This window comes from Caretta caretta, chromosome 21 (genome assembly GCF_965140235.1).
Source record: "Caretta caretta isolate rCarCar2 chromosome 21, rCarCar1.hap1, whole genome shotgun sequence".
Classification (NCBI taxonomy): domain Eukaryota; kingdom Metazoa; phylum Chordata; order Testudines; family Cheloniidae; genus Caretta; species Caretta caretta.
In genome coordinates this window covers 18,725,214-18,746,116 of record NC_134226.1, presented here as the reverse complement: position 1 = coordinate 18,746,116, position 20,903 = coordinate 18,725,214, and the positions used below count along the sequence as shown (strand labels likewise).

The 20,903-nt window shown below is 45.4% G+C and overlaps 1 protein-coding gene across 8 annotated transcripts in view; it reads right to left on the bottom strand.

Annotated features, from left to right (window-relative positions):
- KDM5B (lysine demethylase 5B) overlaps positions 1–20,204 on the bottom strand; it is a 184,112-nt gene extending 163,908 nt beyond the window's left edge. For 6 of the 8 annotated variants that reach the window (XM_048826607.2, XM_048826615.2, XM_048826612.2 and 3 more), the window contains exon 1: positions 19,836–20,204. In XM_048826607.2, the coding sequence (XP_048682564.2) occupies positions 19,836–20,189 (354 nt within the window). In that variant the 5' untranslated portion in view covers positions 20,190–20,204. The remainder of the gene's footprint in view (positions 1–19,835) is intronic. The other 2 variants (XM_048826608.2, XM_048826610.2) reach the window with 1 other exon arrangement.
- Between the last annotated feature and the right edge of the window lie 699 nt (positions 20,205–20,903).

The following is a 20,903-nucleotide window of genomic DNA, read 5'->3' as shown; positions in this document are numbered from 1 at the left end:
TACACACACACACAACAATTCACGCACCTCCCTACAAAAGACACCGTCTCACACACAATGCATGCATGCACACACTTGACTACAGAGACACTTTTTCATACACTTTTCCAGGGGCTGCCTAAATCACCCAGCTGGGAAGGGAGGAGGGTGTGCTGGAGAGGAAAAGATGCGGGGGGAAGGCCAAGGATGATAGCAGGGTGTGGGGGTTAGAGGGGGAAGTTAAGGAGAGAGGAGGGGGTTGGTGGGTATGTGCGGTGGATGGGGATACAGGTGAAGGCAGAAGGCTACAGGTGCATGAGGATGTGGGAGGCACAGGGGGAAATAGAGACATAATGGGAGTGCAGCAGTATATGGAGGTGAATGGGGTGCAGGGCTGTCGGGGGTAAGGGACACGGGGACGGTGGCTCTGGGAGGTAGAGAGGATAGGTGGGAAAGCACTGTAAGGGATACATGGCTGGGATGGGTAGGTATGGGGGACAGGACAGGACGGGACTGGGGAGGGATGCAGTGAGGGGGATGGGGGTGCAGCCCCATTCTCAGCACTTGGAGACACATATACCTCAAACTCCTGGGCACTGGCAATGGGGCGACAGACAGATGGAGCTGCACGTGCCTCAGCTAGAGCCCAGCCACATAAGGAGAGTGAGGAGAAGAGGACCGTCTGCAAGCATGGCCCTCAGCAGCTCCCAGTGTTTTGTGGCCTGCACTCAGATTACCTTGATGGGCCGCATGCGGGCCGCCCGCATGGGCCGCATGGGCCGCCCGCAGGTTGCCCACCACTGGACTAGATGATCACAATGGTCCCATTTGGTCTTGGAATCTATTAATCATACCCCTCCTTCACAGGCAATGGGGAAAATAGGATTGCCTGCACTGGCCTCACCATGCTCATAACACTTGCAGCTCTGCATGAAGATAATGACTATAATCAAATCTCATGCTTCAGGGCGCCAGTGAATCACCAGCAGGGGTTAGAAAGGAATTTTTTCTTCCAATGAACAATTGGCTAGATATATTCTGGGTTCTTTCTACATGCCTTCCTCTGAAGAGTCAGAGAGTGCTGAGGTGGTTCAGATAATCCTCTTTTACACGTCTGGCTGGTGAGTCTTGCTCACAAGTTCATGGTCAAACTAATCTGGGGTAAGAAAGGAATTTAGCAAATTAAATCTAAGCAAATTAGGTGCCTAACTCCCATTGACTTTCAGTGTAAATTAGATGCTTCTGGAATCCCACTAGGTGCTTACCTGCATCTTCAGGTGACTGTATACCTTTGATGTTTGCCTGACCATGTCAATATTACAGCTACAATTGAATAAACTAAATTGGAGTATAAATATACATAATATCAGCACAATTCAATCTGAAATTCAAGTGATGTTCTTGTGAACTGAAAAAGAAAGGTTATTTACCAGTGCCTCTGTACATTCACACTAATATTTCAAGTAGCTCTCCTAACCAGTTGAATTTAACATTAGTTATTTTGGTTTATCTCAAAAGATTCATAGTTTTAAGGCCAAGGATGGATCATTAATTTCTTATAATTTCACAGTATATACTCCATGTTGTGGTTTAACTAGAACATTAATCAAGACTACATGTCAGTCAAAATTAAGACGCCAAGTGAACAAGAATCCACCATTTCCACCAGTCAACTATTCTGATGGTTAGTTATCCTTACTGTTAACATTTTCAATGCAGTAATCATCCCTACTCTTAGAATCATAGAATATCAGGGTTGGAAGGGACCTCAGGAGGTCATCCAGTCCAACCCCCCCTGCTCAAAGCAGGACCAATCCCCAATTAAATCATCCCAGCCAGGGCTTTGTCAAGCCTGACCTTAAAAACTTCTAAGGAAGGAGATTCTACCACCTCCCTAGGTAACGCATTCCAGTGTTTCACCACCCTCCTAGTGAAAAAGTTTTTCCTAATATCCAATCTAAACCTCCCCCACTGCAACTTGAGACCCTTACTCCTTGTCCTGTCCTCTTCTACTGAGAATAGTCTAGAACCATCCTCTCTGGAACCACCTCTCAGGTAGTTGAAAGCAGCTATCAAATCCCCCCTCATTCTTCTCTTCTGCAGACTAAACAATCCCAGGTCCCTCAGCTTCCCCTCAGCCTCTCCTCATAAGTCATGTGTTCCAGACCCCTAATCATTTTTGTTGCCCTTCGCTGGACTCTCTCCAATTTATCCACATCCTTCTTGTAGTGTGGGGACCAAAACTGGACACAGTACTCCAGATGAGGCCTCACCAATGTCGAATAGAGGGGGACGATCACGTCCCTCGATCTGCTCGCTATGCCCCTACTTATACATCCCAAAATGCCATTGGCCTTCTTGGCAACAAGGGCACACTGCTGACTCATATCCAGCTTCTCGTCCACTGTCACCCCTAGGTCCTTTTCCGCAGAAAAGATGCTGAGCCATTCGGTCCCTAGTCTGTAGCTGTGCATTGGGTTCTTCCGTCCTAAGTGCAGGACCCTGCACTTATCCTTATTGAACCTCATCAGATTTCTTTTGGCCCAATCCTCCAATTTGTCTAGGTCCCTCTGTATCCTATCCCTGCCCTCCAGCATATCTACCACTCCTCCTAGTTTAGTATCATCCGCAAATTTGCTGAGAGTGCAATCCACACCATCCTCCAGATCATTTATGAAGATATTGAACAAAACCGGCCCCAGGACCGACCCCTGGGGCACTCCACTTGACACCGGCTGCCAACTAGACATGGAGCCATTGAGCACTACCCGTTGAGCCCGACAATCTAGCCAACTTTCTACCCACCTTATAGTGCATTCATCCAGCCCATACTTCCTTAACTTGCTGACAAGAATACTGTGGGAGACAGTGTCAAAAGCTTTGCTAAAGTCAAGAAACAATACATCCACTGTTAAGACTAATCTTCTTTATGGGTGTGAGACATGGATGACATACCAAAGCAATAAGCATCTGTAGTGGTACCGCCAACACTGCCGTAGGAAGATTCTCTCTATCAGATGGGAAGATCGTCACATCAATGCCAGTGTTCTCTCTGCGCCAACATCATCAGTGTTGAGGCAAAAATTATGAAACATCAACTTTGCTGGACTGGCCACTGTCTGCAGATGGGTGATACTTATATAGCTCTTTTCTCAATTTAGTCATGGTAAGAGAATTCACGGGGGACAGAGGAAACGCTACAAGGACACCCAAATATATCTTAAGAAGGGAGGCACTGACTCCACGAATTGGGAAGAGCTGGCTGACAATAGGGTGCAATGGCATCGCATCACCTATCAAGCTTCACCTCATTTTGAAGAGAATCGTCTTGCTCAAGAGGCTGAGAAACGGCAGAGGAAGGAAAGTGTACAACATCCTGGCCAGCAGTTGTGCTCTCTCCAAACAACCACCTGTCTTATATGTGGAAAAACCTATAGAGCACAGATTGGACTCCTGAGCCATCTTAAGTCTCTGAGTGACCTTTCTCCCCGAAGTAGACATCACCCCCGTATCGAGAAATAGCTGATGATGACCAATGTAGGATTCATCCACTGCACTGAGAGACAAGGTCCAGGATCACTGGTTAATGGGTCATTGAACTGAGATTAGGTCTGGGACAGCTGGGTGATGGGCCACTGAATGAGTAAGTTCACTAGCTCCGAGTACCGATAGCATCAGCTTGGACCAGACACTATTATGATACCCTACTCTGCACCCTGTTCCATCTGTTTGCCAGAAGCTGGGAATGAGCAACTTGGAATGGATCACTTGATGATTATCTTTTCATTCCCTCTGGGGCACATGGCATTGGCCACTGTTGGAAGACAGGATACTGGGCTAGATGGACCTTTGATCTGACCCAGTATGGCCGTTCTTATGTCCATGGTACTGCATATACTAGTCATAATGTCTGGTCCTCTATGTTACTTTTGCCGAGCACAGAGCCACTCTCCATGTGATTCACCTGGGTCAGCAGTGCTGGATCCTCAGCATCAGCCTTGATTTCCCTTCAACCCCAACAGATCCAGGGACTTGAGGCTGCATATGCCAGCAGTTTTGGGTGACAGTGCCAGATCCTCAGCATCTGGCTGAGCCAGTCAGATGAGACTAGGGGGTGAAGGGGGGCCTCCTGGACACTGCTTAAACTGGGTAGAGAACAACTGCACTGAGCAAATTTCTCGAATCCAGAAGCTGGATCCGCACATTGCCAGATTTATTTGACTTCACTTCAGAAGCACTGCCATCCAGGGTGAGCACCTTTTCTTTTTAAAGAAAAAGCTAGTTTCTCAGTCAGTTTTTCTAACTTAAAAACAAAAATAGCCTTGAAAGGGCAGAAGAGAAGTTGAGAAACATAAGAAAAGCTGTGTGTGATATGAGCTTGATGTACCTTTGGCAGTTCCGAGTGACTACACTCTCCACTTTATACCCTCAGAATCCTCTGCAAGGGGCAGGGGATAAAGGGCCCAATGGATACCACTCAGCAGAAGATTCCAGAGGTCGTGACATAGGCACCTTAAGGAGGAACTGAAATTTGCATCTTTTTAACTGTAAAACGTACTGGTGGAAACTCACTCTGCATGTGTGACGCTTGGGGGAAGTGTTTTCCCAAGTACTGATGTTATGTTGCCATTAATATTTGTAAAAGGCAGATAGAGACTCACAGGAGGACACAACAGTCCACCTCTTCCCCTCAACCACTTTTCTCTCCCCTGTATGTGCAGTACAAGTGGCTACTACCCAACCCATTCTTAACACTCTCAGTTCAGTTTCTCTGTGATTCTCAAATCCCAGCATCCCCTTCCTCCCCACCCACCCACAACTCTTACCCTCACGGGCTACTATTCCCTTTCAGCATGAAGTGTTTAGCTAAGCGTAGACAGTGGCTGACAGATTCACTGGTTTTAAAGTGAATGGGGACCATCTCATAACTAGAATCATCTAGTCTGCTCTCCTGTATGACACAGACCAGAGAATTTCACCTAGTAATTCCTGCATCAAACCTAATAATTTAGGCTTGAACTAGAGCATATAATTTAAGAAGCAATTCAATCTCAGCATAAAGATCTCAAAAGAATGCACCACATCTTTTGATAGTTTGTTCCAATGGTTAATCACCCTCACTGTTAGAAATATACGCCTTATTCCTCATTTGTATTTGTCTGGCTTCAGCTTCCAGCCATTGGTTCTTGTTACATCTTTTTCCACTAGGCTAAAGGGCCCTTTAGTATAAAACTATAACTGGGTTCCAAAAACAATTAACTAAGTTCATGGAGGAGAGGTCCATGAATGGCTATTAGCCAAGATTGTCAGGAATGCAACCCCATGGTCTCTGTGTTCCTAAGCCTCTCTGGACAGATGCTGGGACTGGACAACAAGGAGATGGATCATTCGATAATTGCCATGTTCTGTTCATTCCCTTTGAAATATCTGGCATTGACCACTGTCAGAAGACAGGATATTGGGCTAGATAGACCATTGGTCTGAGCCACTATGGCCATTAATGTATTTTGTCCCCAAGAAGCTGCTTATGATTATATATATATGAAGTCCTCTCTAAGTTTTCTTTTTGATTAGCTAAACAGATTAAGTTCCTGAAGTCTCTCACTGTAAAATATGTTTTCCAAACTTAGAATCATTTTGGAGGCTCTTTGCTGTACCCTCTCCACCTTTGCAGTATTCTTTTTAAATGTGGACACCAGAACTGCACACTGTACTCCAATATTGGTCTCACCCATGCTGTATACAGAGGTAAAGTCCCCCACTCCTCTGTTTATACCTTCCAAGTATGGCATTAGCTCCTTCAACCACAGCATCCCTCCGGCAATTCATATTTAATTGGTTTTCACCACAAACCCAAATTCTTTTTCAGTCAGTTTCCAGGATAGTGTCTGTTGTGATTACTGTGCCTAGAAATTTACCCTATTTATGAGCTCAACTGTAAAAACAATGTAAAAGTTCAAAGGTGTAACAACATAACTTTTTGCCTGCTAACCACGGAAAATAGGCCAAGTTATTTCCAGTAAAGAATGTTATGAACAAGTGCAAGAAAACCAGACAGAGTCTAAATTAGTCCAAACAAAAAAGGCCTGATATATTCAAGGATTATGTTGAGATTCGAATAATTAAAAAAGAAGATGTGGGTCCAGAAATTAATAGACAATCTGGTGTGGCAGCTATTAGACCTAATTTGTGGACAAACTAATGAGGGGATAAACTGTACCACTCACTTTTTCCACTTTTTGAATTCTTAAAAAGAGATTGAAAAATCTCACCTGCTCTCATCTCATCAACCCCAAGCCAGAGGGAGCAGAGCAGACCAAAGGATTTTTTCCCTAGAGGAAGGCCATCAGGCCTTGCTCTTGTTTAAGGAATTTTATCTTTCACCTGTGAGTCCTGAAAATCATATCACGACATCCAGTCCTCAGCTCATCAGTGGGGATCACTAACTGCCAGGACCACAAAGACATGTAAAAAAGGGAAGGAGAAGGATCCTAGGAACTACAGGCCAGTCAGCCTCACCTCAGTCCCTGGAAAAATCATGGAGCAGGTCCTCAAGGAATCAGTTCTGAAGCACTTAAGGAGAGGAAACAGTCAGCATGGAATCACCAAGGGCAAGTCATGCCTGACTAATCTAATTGCCTTCTATGACGAGATAACTGGTTCTGTGGATGAGGGAAAAGCAGTGGACGTGTTGTTCCTTGACTTTAGCAAAGCTTTTGACACTGTCTCCCACAGTATTCTTGCCAGTAAGTTAAAGAAGTATGGGCTGGATGAATGGACTATAAGGTGGATAGAAAGCTCGCTAGATTGTCGGTCTCAACGAGTAGTGATCAATGGCTCCATGTCTAGTTGGCAGTTGGTATTGAGTGGAGTGCCCCAAGGGTCTGCCCTCGGGCCGGTTTTGTTCAATATCTTCATTAATGATCTGGAGGATGGTGTGCATTGCACTCTCAGCAAGTTTGCAGATGACACTAAACTGGGAGGAGAGGTAGATATGCTGGAGGGTGGGGATAGGTTACCAAGGGCCCTAGACAAATTGGAGGATTGGGCCAAAAGAAATCTGATGAGGTTCAATAAGGATAAGTGCAGAGTCCCACACTTAGGACGGAAGAATCCCATGCACCGCTACAGACGAGGGACCGAATGGCTAGGCAGCAGTTCTGCAGAAAAGGACCTAGGGGTTACAGTGGACGAGAAGCTGGGTATGAGTCAGCAGTGTGCCCTTGTTGCCAAGAAGGCCAATGGCATTTTGGGATGTATAAGTAGGGGCACTGCCAGCAGATCGAGGGACGTGATCATTCCCCTCTATTCAACATTGGTGAGGCCTCATCAGGAGTATTCTGACCAGGTTTGGGCCCCACACTACAAGAAGGATGTGGAAAAATTGGAAAACGTTCAGTGGAGGGCAACAAAAATTATTAGGAGACTGGAACACATGACTTATGAGGAGAGGCTGAGGGAACTGGGATTGTTTAGTCTGCGGAAGAGAAGCCTGAGGGGGGGATTTGATAGCTGCTTTTAACTACCTGAAAGGGGGTTCCAAAGAGGATGGATCTAGACTGTTCTCAGTGGTAGCAGATGACAGAACAAGGAGTAGTGGTCTCATGTTGCAGTGGGGGAGGTTTAGGTTGGATATTAGGATAAACTTTTTCACTAGGAGGGTGGTGAAACACTGGAATGAGTTACCTAGGGAGGTGGTGGAATCTCCTTCCTTAGAAGTTTTTAAGGTCAGGCTTGACAAAGCCCTGGCTGGGATGATTTAGGGGGGGATTGGTCCTGCTTTGAGCAGGGGGTTGGACTAGATGTCCTCCTGAGGTCCCTTCCAACCCTGATATTCTATGATTCTACGAACCTGTCCTGCCTCCCTCCCCGCTTTTCTGCTACTTTCTGTCCCACTATTTCTTTCCTCCTACCCTCTCTCTCTAGGCTTTTCATGAAATCCTGAAATTAACAGCACTGCATCAGCACAGCAAGATGAGATATCCACAAACCTGCCCCCATCTAAGGAGAAAAGGATCCAACCAGATGATGTCCCTGACCAGAATGCAAACCAGGGTCCAAGCAACAGATGTTATGGTCAACCTGCCAGTCAAAAAGCATCCATTTGTAACTGAACAACCGTCCAGTGTTCCAAAAATCATCAACAAAAGCCGTATTTGCCCCACCTTTTCTAGCCCATCTTTCATCCCCTTGTGTCTGTCTGGGGGGAAAAAAGTAGAAGTGAATAAATACCCTTCATACATCAGGATAGAGTAAAATTAAACTTGTCCTTTTCATCAAAGAAAGGTTATTGGTGAAAATAAGAGACTGATATTTTCCCTCCAAAAAGAGAGAGAGACTTAAATAGGTTTTGAATGTTTTTGCATAATTCCTCAGTTTCCGTTTCAATATCAATGCTTGTTTTGATTTTTTGTTCTTTCTTGTGTTTGGTCAATAAACTTTCAAGTTTAAAATGCTTTTGGGCATTTGCCAACAAAACCAAATAAACAACGACTTCTCTGGGAAAAAAAAATGAACCTTTATATAACTGTTTTAATGTTGGACAGTGAAAGAGTTTAAACACTTTTAACTCATTTGGCCTTTAAGACCAAGTCCCTCATCCTGAAAGTGTGATCTACATTCTTTGTTCGTAGATGTATGGCCTTGCATGTAGCCAAACTGAAATGCTTATTGTTTCATCATGCCCAATTTATCAAGCAATCCAAATGGCTATGTAACAGTGATCTATCCACACCATTATTTACCACTCCACTGCTCCCTGCAAATTTTAATCACCAATTAAATTTTCTTCCAGATCTTTGATAAAAATATTAGATAGCAGTGCCCTGAGAACCAGTGACATCCCCATTAAAAAAAAAAAAAATCTATTATTGATTCCTTATGAACAATTACATTAACTTCTTAGCTAGTTTCTAAGCCATTCAATGTGCTATATTGATTTTGCATAATACTGATTTTTAATTCAAATGACTTATATAAGTCAAAAAAAATGTTAACACAATTACCTTTATCAAACTTGTTTTTTGAAACAATTACATTACCAAGCCCATCTGAAAGGGCCCATTTTTCATTTTATTATGTTGAATGGCAACAGTTACCAGCTTATTTAGGTCCTTACTGAGAGTCTCTTCTTAGCCATTCCATTATTTTGTCCAAGAGTATGTCAAGCTAACTGGGCACATTGGTTTTCTTCCAGTACTCTCAAGCTTTCCCTGAATTCCAAGATTTATTGAAAATCTAACACCAACAATCCAGACAGCTCCACAGACAACTGGGGTTGGAGTTATCTGGACCTGCTTTAAAATGTTTATCAGAGTGGACTTATGGTTGTTTAGGTGCCAACTGTGCATTTCCATACCTTAACATTTAGCATTTAATAGGTTTCAGAGGAACAGCCGTGTTAGTCTGTATTCGCAAAAAGAAAAGGAGTACTTGTGGCACCTTAGATCATCAGATGAAGTGAGCTGTAGCTCACAAAAGCTTATGCTCAAATAAACTGGTTAGTCTCTAAGGTGCCACAAGTACTGCTTTTCTTTTAGCATTTAATAGTACTTCAACTTGAGTTTCCTCATTTTTACTGCTTGATTTTGGGATAATGACAACATCCCTGTAGTACGCTATCCCTTCAATTTCTAGTCCAAAGAGAAAATGTGATGTCTAAGAGGAGGAAAAGCAGAGAAAGGATATTCATGGGAGGTGCACTGATACACAAACAAGGTTTCAGGCTTGGTTGAAGGAGTATAAAATAAGAGTAATTATCACCAAAAGGTAGGACAATAATCTTAAATTAATGAAAAGGAAGGAATGATTCCAGTAGAAGGACAAGGAAATTATTCAAAATATATAAGGAATGAGAGGGAGATGCAAAGGGAAGACTGACAATTGCAGTTGGAATTGTTTAACAAATAAAGGCCCAACAAAAACTGACTGCTGAAAACTAGCCTCTGAACCACCTGCCCAAAAACATGGCATCAATCAGGACAACAGCAATTGGACTGCACTCTAATCCTCAGCTCCCACACAAACCTTTTTCGAGGTTTTCCATTCCACGACAAGGAAGTGGAAACCTGAAGGAGTACTCTAACAAAATGCACTCGTAAGAGAAAATATTGTCCCTAAATCCATACATTCCAAGTTCAGATGGAATCATTGTGATCATCTCATCTGAACTCCTATATAACAGGCCACAGAACCTCCCAAAAATAATTTCTAAAGAAGATCTTTTAGAAAAACGTCCAATTTTGATTTAAAAATTGCGACTGATGGAGAATCCATCACAACCCTTGGCAAATTGTTCCAATGGTTAATTACTCTCACCATTAAAATTTTAAACTATTATTCCAGTCTGAATTTGTCCAACTTCGATTTCTAGCCACTGGACAGTGTTATACCTTTCTTGGTTAAACTGAGAAGTTCATTATCAAGATGTGTTCCCGATACAGATACTTATAGTGGTTTTCAACCTGTGGTCCAAGGACCCCTGCAGGTCTGCAGACTACGTTTAAGATTTCCAAAGGATCCATACCTCCACTTGAAATATTTTAGGGGCTCACAAATGGAGAGACTAATTTCCACTGTTACAGACTAATCAAGTCACCTCTTGACCTTCTCTTTGTTCAATTAAATAGATTGAGCTCCTTGAGTCTAGCACTACAAGGGATGTTTTCTAAGCCTTTAAACATTCTTGTGGCTCTTCTTTGAACCATCTCCAATTTATCAACATTCTTCAATTGTGAGCACCAGAAAAGGACACAGTATTCCAGCAGCAGTGCCAAATACAGAGGTAAAATAACCTCTTTATTCCTATTCCAGATTTCCCGATTTATGCAGCCTGGGACTGCATTGGCTTTTTTGGCCACAGTGTCACACTCATATTCAGTTGATTATCCACCACAACCCCCACATCTTTTTCGGAGTCAGTGCTTCTCAGGACAGACTTCCCCCATCCTGTAAATATGGCCTCCATTCTTTGTTCCCAGATGGATTCATTTACATTTAAACACATTAAAACACATATTGTTTCCTTGTGCCCAGTTTACCAAGCGATCTAGGTCACTCTGAATCAGTGAGCTGTCCTCCTCATTATTTACCATTCCCCCAATGTTTGTGTCCTCTGTAATTTTATCAGTGATGATTTTATGTTTTCTTCCAGGTCACTGATAAAAACGTTAAATAGCACAGAGCCAAGAAACGATCCCTGAAGGACCCCACCAGAAACATACACACTTGATGATTTCCCATTTATTGTTACATACTGAGACCAAACAGTTAGCCAGTTTTTATTCCATTTTGTGTGTGCCAGGTTAATTTTATATTGTTCTAAGTTATTTGTTTTTTAAATCAAAACGTCATGTGGTACCAGGTCAAATGCCTTACAAAAGTTTATAAGTATGTTTACGTCAACACTATTAACTTTATCAACCAAATTTGTAATCTCATCACAAAAAGATGTCAAGTTAGTTTGACAGGATACATTTTCCATAAACCAATTCTGATTGCAATTAATTACATTACCCTCCTTTAATTCTTTATAATCGAGTCCTGTAACAGCTGGTCCATTATCTTGCCCAGGACTGATGTCAAACAGACAGGCCTATAAATAACTGGGTAATACCATTTACTCTTTCTAAATATTGGCCAACATTAGCTTTCTTCCAGTCTACTGGAACTTCCCTAGCGCTCCAAGACTTATTAAAAATCAACATTAATGGTCCAGCGAGCTCCTCAGCCAGTTCTTTTAAAATTATTGGATACACGTTATCTGGACTTGCTGATTTAAAAATAGTAGCTGCTCTAAGATCTTCCAGACATACTCCCTTCCTCTTGTACATGTTACTTTCTTAATGTCAGAGCTGAACTGTAAGATAGTTACAGTATAATGTTACCTCTTGGTCTTCCCTCTGCACCTCAAATTTTTGCATCATTTCCTTGTTCTTCTACTGGAATCAGTCCTTCCTTTTCATGAATTTAAGATTCTTATCCTGCCATGACCCTTATTTTATACTCCTCCAACCAAGATTGAATCCTTGTTTCTGTACCAGTGCACCTCCATGAATAACCTCTCTCTACTTTTCCTCTTCTTAGACCTCATATTTTGTAAAGCATTGCATCACTATAGATAGTCAATCTGTACTGCAATGATACTGTTCTTAAACATCAATACACCATAGCGTGTCCTTACCAACAAATCCATGGTGTTATCCAGATTATAACCCAACCACATGAATGACAAATTTTACAATAACCTACTCCTTAAATGTATTCATCATGTAAATAATAAGCATAATAAATAAAGCATACTCTAAACCAGAGGTGGGCAAACTATGGCCCGCGGGACTGTCCTGCCAGGCCCCTGAGCTCCTGGCCGGGGAGGCTAACCAGCCCCCAGCCCCTCCCCCAGTGTCCCCGCTCCCCCACAGTCATGCCGCCACGCATGGCTCCTGAAGCACTTAGAGGAGAGGAAAGTGATCAGGAACAGTCAGCATGGATTCACCAAGGGAAGGTCATGCCTGACTAATCTAATCGCCTTCTATGATGAGATTACTGGTTCTGTGGATGAAGGGAAAGCAGTGGATGTATTGTATCTTGACTTTAGCAAAGCTTTTGACACGGTCTCCCACAGTATTCTTGTCAGCAAGTTAAGGAAGCATGGGCTGGATGAATGCACTATAAGGTGGGTAGAAAGTTGGCTAGATTGTCGGGCTCAACGGGTAGTGCTCAATGGCTCCATGTCTAGTTGGCAGCCGGTGTCAAGTGGAGTGCCCCAGGGGTCGGTCCTGGGGCCGGTTTTGTTCAATATCTTCATAAATGATCTGGAGGATGGTGTGGATTACACTCTCAGCAAATTTGCGGATGATACTAAACTGGGAGGAGTGGTAGATACGCTGGAGGGCAGGGTTAGGATACAGAGGGCCCTAGACAAATTGGAGGATTGGGCCAAAAGAAATCTGATGAGGTTCAATAAGGATAAGTGCAGGGTCCTGCACTTAGGACGGAAGAACCCAATGCACCGCTACCGACTAGGGACCGAATGGCTAGGCAGCAGTTCTGCGGAAAAGGACCTAGGGGTGACAGTGGACGAGAAGCTGGATATGAGCTAGCAGTGTGCCCTTGTTGCCAAGAAGGCCAATGGCATTTTGGGATGTATAAGTAGGGGCATAGCGAGCAGATTGAGGGACGTGATCGTCCCCCTCTATTCGACATTGGTGAGGCCTCATCTAGAGTACTGTGTCCAGTTTTGGGCCCCACACTACAAGAAGGATGTGGATAAATTGGAGAGAGTCCAGCGAAGGGCAACAAAAATGATTAGGGGTCTGGAACACATGACTTATGAGGAGAGGCTGAGGGAACTGGGATTGTTTAGTCTGCAGAAGAGAAGAATGAGGGGGGATTTGATAGCTGCTTTCAACTACCTGAGAGGTGGTTCTAAAGAGGATGGTTCTAGACTATTCTCAGTGGTGGAAGAGGACAGGACAAGGAGTAAGGGTCTCAAGTTGCAGTGGGGGAGGTTTAGGTTGGATATTAGGAAAATCTTTTTCACTAGGAGGGTGGTGAAACACTGGAATGCGTTGCCTAGGGAGGTGGTGGAATCTCCTTCCTTAGAAGTTTTTAAGGTCAGGCTTGACAAAGCCCTGGCTGGGATGATTTAATTGGGTATGGGTCCTGCTTTTGAGCAGGGGGTTGGACTAGATGACCTCCTTAGGTCCCTTCCAACCCTGATATTCTATGATTCTATGGCTTGCGCCCGCCCACCTCCCAAGCTTTCCAATAAGCCTGTTCTGCCACTCTGAGCGGCATGGTAAGGGGGTGGGAGTTAGTTGAATAAGGGGCAGGAGGTCACAGGAGGCAGTCAGGAGGCAGGGAGCGGGATGGGTTGGAGGGGCAGTCAGGGGACAAGGAGTGGGGGGGGGGGGCTGGATGAATCGGGGGTTCCAGGGGCTCTGTTAGGGGTCAGGGCAGTGGATAGGGGTCGGGGCAGTCAGGGGGGGTTGGATAGAGGGTGGGCTCCTGGGGGGGCGGTTCGCGGCAGGGGGTCCCTGGAGGAGGCGGTCAGGGGACAAAGAGCAGGGGGGGTGGGATGGGTCAGGAGTTCTGAGGGGGGGCAGTCAGGGGAAGGGAGCCAGGTTGTTTGGGGGGTACAGCCTTCCCTACCCGGCCCTCCGTGCCGTTTCGCAATCCCGATGTGGCCCTCAGGCCAAAAAGTTTGCCCAGCCCTACTTTAAATGCATAAAAAAGAAATCTCACCACTTCACAGCATATAAACATAATACTAGTTCATATTAAATCCACTGTTCTGTATCCAATTTTCCCACTCTTAGTTTGAGAATATATCAACAACACATTTCTACTTTATGCAGCGCACCAATCACAAGCTGTGCTGCCTGTGCATAGTTTGATGCCAGTACAGCTTCCTCAGCACACCACTATTCACAGAAAACTTCACCTTTGCTTTTCCATGTTACATAAAAAGCAGCAGGAAAACATAATAACTGCTAAAATTAGTCAATGTAGGTCAAAAATGGCAAATGTAGGTATTGCAGGGGCACCCTGAATTACAAATGAAACAAAACACAATCACTTAACAGGCTTGCCTGTGAGAACAGGGGCCTGGATTTCATGACCCAGAAGGTTCATTCCAGTTTTAAATTTAATGTCAATGCTGGTGGAAATGGGCGGGGGAGGAGGAGGAGAGAAGGGAATTCCCTTTGACCACTTTAGAAAACCCAGAGTTTTGGGGAATTCTGGCATTGCCATAAGGTAGTGAGTCCTGTTGGTGGACTCAACTTCTTGGGGAGGCAGTATAAAATATACTCTTGAGATAAAATGGTTCTCAATCAACCTCCCCGCACAGCTGGAGCCCAGAGAACTCGTCCCTCCGCCACAGCCATGAGTCCCATCTCCTCCTCCCCTCAAGGAGTCCCAAGGAGCCCCGGGCCAGCCGCAGCCATGCCTCACCTCCCCAGACTCCAAGCCTCTGTGGGGAAAAGCCTCATACTTCGTCCAAATAAGTGTTTCATATACCCCATGCAGGTTCCAGGGCAGCTGAGTAGGTGGTATTTGCTATTCAGCTTCCTGGGTTCATCAGTATTCTCTCTGGTGTCCAGGGAGATTATTGATGAACCCAGAAAGCTGAATAGCACATACCGCCGCCTCAGCCGCCCCGGAACCTGCATGGGGCATAATAAAACAACCCCCCCCCCCAAAAAAGGCCGCAACCAGGGGTCTGGTAGCAGTGGCAGTGCCTCCCCTGGCCTATTATACCTGCTGCCCATGCTCTCAGCTGCTTAATCCCTCAATGATTTCTGACACACTGGCCATCTTGATCACATCTCCTGCAAAGCTTTCACCACAACAGTACCTGCCAGGGATTTATCAACACCAAACTGGTGCACCAGAAGACCAGTAACTATCACAAATGGAGAGCTTCCACTGCCATTACCATTCTTTTCCATAGCATAGGGAGCTCTCATCCTTGTGATATGGCACTGAAACGTGAGGGTTAATCTACCAAAGTGGTAAAGAAATGTCTCCTTTCTGATCCTGAAGTTATGCCGCCAATTCTGGTCATTCCAGATCACGACTACAACTAGGTTCCACCAGTCTTTGGCTGTGACTCATACCCAAAAGCCTTCTTCCATCCACTGATGATTATTCACAAGTGCAACACAAGTGATAGTGAATGCAAGACTAGTGACTGCATTATGAATTCCATGCTCATCTGGACACTGGCAGGCAGTAATGTCTGTTTGCCTCAGAGTGAGCTGGGAGGCAGATCCTGTAAAGAATGTAGGTAAGGCTCAGAGGCTCATTCACCTGGATATTTTTAGATTTCAACCTTTGCTGCACTGTGTACATTCTTGGGATTTATTTCACCTCAAATAAAGGTCTCCATGTTACACCATAAGAACCAACAAAGGCTAACAAATATCCTGGTTTTAAGGAAAAAAATTCTTCCTCATCCTATTACTTCTGAGATCAGCAGGATCATACTTGACACTACTGTAGACCAAGAACACAAAGCTTTTCAAATGCTTCAGCAGTTTCTCAGGAAGAACTGGGAATAAGCATTCATCCAGACTCCATTTTGAGAAAAAGGACTAGAAATAGCATTGAACAGAGACTTTATAGGAATTTAAGCAAGCCTTAAAATAATGTGGACACACTGTACTACTGGTACTCTGACTGGCTCAAGTATCTAGGATAAACAACAGCTATGGGGGCCAGATTTTCATGAGGGCACAGCTTCCATTTAGACATGAAGTGTTCTACACCAGGACCTCCCACTGTTCATAGAATATCAGGGTTGGAAGGAACCTCAGGAGGTCATCTAGTCCAACCCCCTGCTCAAAGCAGGATCAATCCCCAATTCTTGCCCCAGATCCCTAAATGGCCCCCTCAAGGATTGAACTCACAACCCTGGGTTTAGCAGGCCAAAGCTCAAACCATTGAGCTATCCCTCCCCCCCGTTCTCAACCTGGCTCTAAATATGTACATTAAAAACATAAGAATATACATACCAATGGTCCATCTAGCCCAGTGTCCTGTCTTCCGACAGTGACCAGTACCAAATGCTTCAAAGGGAATGAACAGAACAGGACAATCATCAAGTGATCAGTCCCAGGATCTGGCAGTCAGAGGATTAGGGGAAGCACAGGGTTGCATCCCTGACCATCTTGGCTAATAGCCATGAACTTGTCTAATTCTTTTTTGAACCAAGTTATACTTTTGGTCTGCACAACATCCCCTGACAATGAGTTCCACAGGTTGACCATGTGTTGTGTGAAGAAGTACTTCATTTTGGTTGGTTTAAACCTGCAGCCTATTAATTTCATCAGGCAACCCCTAATTCTTGTGTTATGTGAAGGGGTAAACAACACTTCATTATTCACTTTTTCCACACCATTCATGATTTTATAGGCCTCTATCATATTCCTCCCCCTCAGTGGTCTCTTTTCCAAGCTGAATATTCCAGGTCTTTTTAAATCTCTCTTCATATGGAAGCTGTTCCATATCTCTAATCATTTTGTTGCCCTGCTCTGTACTTTTTCCATTTCTAATATATCTTTTTTGAGATAGGGTATAGGGCAACCAGAACTGCACACAGTATTCAAGATATGGGCGTTCCATGGATTTATATAGAGTCATTATGATATTTACTGTCTTATCTATCCTTTTCCGAGTGGTTCCTAACGTTCGCTTTTTGGAACGCCACTGCAGATTGAGCAGATGTTTTCAGAGAACTATCCACAATTAGTCCAAAATCTCTTTCTTGAGTGGTAACAGCTAATTTACACCCCATCATTTTGTATGTATAGTTGGGATAATATTTTCCAATATGCACTACATTGCACTTACCAACACTGACTGTCACCTGCCATTTTGTTGCCCGGTTTTGGAGATCCCTTTGTAACACTTCACAGTCTGCTTACAACTTAACTATCTTGAGTAATTTTGTATCATCTGCAAATTTTGCTACCTCACTGTTCACCCTTTTTTCCAGATCATTTATGAATATGTTGAACACTAGCCACATACAGATTCCTGGGAGATACCTTTTTTTTACCTCTCTCCATTCTGAAAACTGATCATTTACTCCCACCCTTTGTTTCTTGTCTTTTAACTGGTCACTGATCCATGAGAGGACCTTTCCTCTTATCCAACAGCTGCTTAGTTTGCCTAAGAGCCTTTGGTGAGGGACCTTGTCAAAGGCTTTCTGAAAATCCCAGTACTCTATGGCTGCACTGGATCACCCTTGTCCACATGTTTGCTGATCCCCCCAAAGAATTCCCATCAAAAAGCCAGTGAAATATATAGTCATTCATATAACCAGTATCAGTTGGATTTTGCCATTTTGGTGAGGTTTTTTTGGGGGGGTGAGGGTAGGAGGGACGGGTTAGATAATTGAAAACATCTCTCTTTGGCAAGGGGACAAAGGTGCATTAAATTATTTTAGCCTGTAGAGGTCCCATCCATTTCTGACTTCCCCGTTAAGGAGCATAGCTCTTAAGAAACCATATAGAACAAAATTAATAGTAAACTAGCAAGCAAATAGCATATTCATTAGTTTTGAAAAGTGGTTCTTCAAAAAGGGTATATAAAACGTCAGTTTTGATCAGTTGCTGAAAACCATAGCTGATCATATCCCATCCAGAGAGAATTATTCTACACAAATTGGGGGGGGGGGGGGGACAATAAAAACGGTTTTATAACCTCAATTATGAAGTCGGCACTTAGCTTCATAGTACACAGGTAATACACATTTTTGCCCTTTTTCACTAATTACTGAGTTAAGAAGTGTGTGTGTGTGTGTGTGTGTGTGTGTGCATACATGCAATTGCAATGTTGTGGGTCCTCTTCCAAAAGACAGTATTATCTGTAGATCTTACTGTATGATGCAGCTTATTTTACTCAATCTGATTATGAACATTTATAGTCTCAGTGTGTAAAATACAGCAAGTTACTTCATTTTATTTCAGTTCAATATGTTTAAGAATGCCAAGTGTATGATAAAAAAGTTCATATATAAAACTCTTGATACTCAGAATGCAGAGAAATTATTTCTGAAATGAAGCCCACAAAAATGTGTCTTTATCCTCACCTCTTATTGGAGGAGACTTAACTCTTTTGATCACTTAAATAAAGAGAGTAGCAGCTACTCTTCTTGTTGTTGTCACATTAGCTATTTCAAGATACCTATACCACCCTATCCTTTAGGATAAGAACACTTTCCTCAAAATAAAGACAATGTACACCCACTTTTATCAAGCTAAATCTTTATTCAACAAGACCCCTCTCACCAAAGTAATTCTAGTTCACTGTTTTACATAAAAACAAGGATTAGAACTACACTTCAAGCTTTTTTATACTAACTCCAGCCAATAAAATTTGAGAAGTGTTAACTATTCAATTAAAGAAAGGAAATTACAGGCTCATTTTGCGGCATGTTAAAGTGTCAGTTTACACGTATAGAGTGATCAAGACTTACTACTTTTCCCACTATGTATTGGATTCTAAAATGGTGGTCATGTCTGCCTATGATTCAAAAAGAAAAAAGATACCATTCAAAAGTCTATGCTGACAAGTTAGTTACATGTTGTTCAAGATAAGACAATGGGTAACTCTATTAAAAACTAAACTAAACCAAACCTCTAGGAGGGCCGCAGAAATGTCACTCTGGACTCAGAGAAAGGCAGAGAGAGGAAGCCAGAGCCCGAGCCCTCGACAATGCCAACATGGAGGGCAACACCCAGCCAGCTGCCCGGCTTGGGTCTCTACAGAGCGGCGGCTCCAGGTCCACGCACGGCAGCGGTTCAATCGCCAGGATCTGGCCGCGGTGGCAGCTTAAGGCTCGACGCAGCGGCTCGACTCGCCCCGGTCCGAGCCCGGCTCCTCGCCGGGGGGGGGGGGGGGGGGGGAGCGGAGCCCGCCGGCCCTGGGACGAGCTCCCCTCTCCCGGCAGGTATGGAAACAAAGGCCTTCGCGTCGCTTTCACCGTCCCGGGCGAGGGGCACCGGGGCTGTCCGGGCCGCAGGACAGCTCGCCCGGCGGGGCTCGCCTCACGGGGCTCGCCTCACGCCCCGCGGGCTGCCCGCGCGCTGCTGCCACGGGAGGCCACGTCTCCGCCGCGCGTGGGCAGCGCGGGCTGCTCGGCGGGCGGGCGGGCGGCGGCCCCGCACCCCAGGGTCCGGCCGAGCCTCTCCGCCGGCCGGAGCCCTGCGCTGGGGCCAGCGGGCCGGGCTCCGTGCCCGACGGGGGCTCCCGGCTCGGCGCCGCTCCCCCGGGCCCCCGCGGGCCGCGCACAAAGGGCCGCTCCGCTCGCGGCGCCATGCGGGCGGCGCCGGGCCCTGGGCACTCACCGGCGGCGGCCGCACCTTGCAGATGCCGGTCTGCTCGGCGATGGGTCGGATCTTGTGGATGAAGGCGAAGGGGTCCGCGAACTCCTCCCAGCTGGGCTCGAACACGGGGCACTCGGGCGGCGGCAGGAACTCGGCCATGGCCGGGCTCGGGCGCCGGCAGCTCCTCAGCCAGCCGCCTGCGAACAATCCACCAACAGACGCTGGTCGCCGAGCGCCGCCAGAGCGGGCCGTGCACCTCCGCCGAGCCGGGAGAGAAAAGAGTCCGGCCGGCCGGGCGCCGTGGCGAGGCCCCCGCCCCTCCGCCTGGGGGAGCGAGCGTGCCCCAGGGGCTCCCACGCCCCGTGGGGGGGCCATTGTGCCAGGCGCTCCCACCCGCAGGCCACGGGGTGCCTGGTGCTCGCGGCCCCCCATCAAGGCCCCTTTCTTACAGGGAGAGGGAGACTCGGGCGCACAGGTAGTCTGTTGTAGGGGGGGCTCTGCGGCCCACAGAGTACAGGCTACTTGGGTTATAAAAATCAGAGGCCCCCCCCCATTCCCAGTGTTTGATGCAGTATTAATTAATTCCCTACAAGAGGCCCTGGTCGCTATCGCTTGCGGCCGCAGATCATGGTCACACTGACCCCTTTGTTGTCCAGCCCTGGGGTTCTGTCCAGAACAGGGAGTACAGGCCACATGTCTCCGGGCGACTCCCAGCCCTCCTGCAGGGTTTCTTTCTTTCGCTGCCACCTGGAGCTCCCTTTTTCCCAGGTAGCTGATTTTTTCCTGATATTTGAGAGACAAGGTGGGCGAGGAAATATCTTATATTGGAGGTGAGAGAGACAAACTGTCAATATGACAGGCATAGACTCACCCAAACCCAGGAAAGATTAGGAGCCTGCTTCTGATAGTCTAAGGGCTGCATACAGAAGAAAGGGCTAGTCTACTCTGGAAGCACTATATCGGCACAGCTGCAGTGTTTCTGCAGTGAAGATGCTCTGTGATAACTGGACAAGCAGCAGTAGCCCTTTCGACATAGCACTGTCCATACCAGTGCTTAAGTCAGTGTAACTTACATCACTCAGGGGTGGC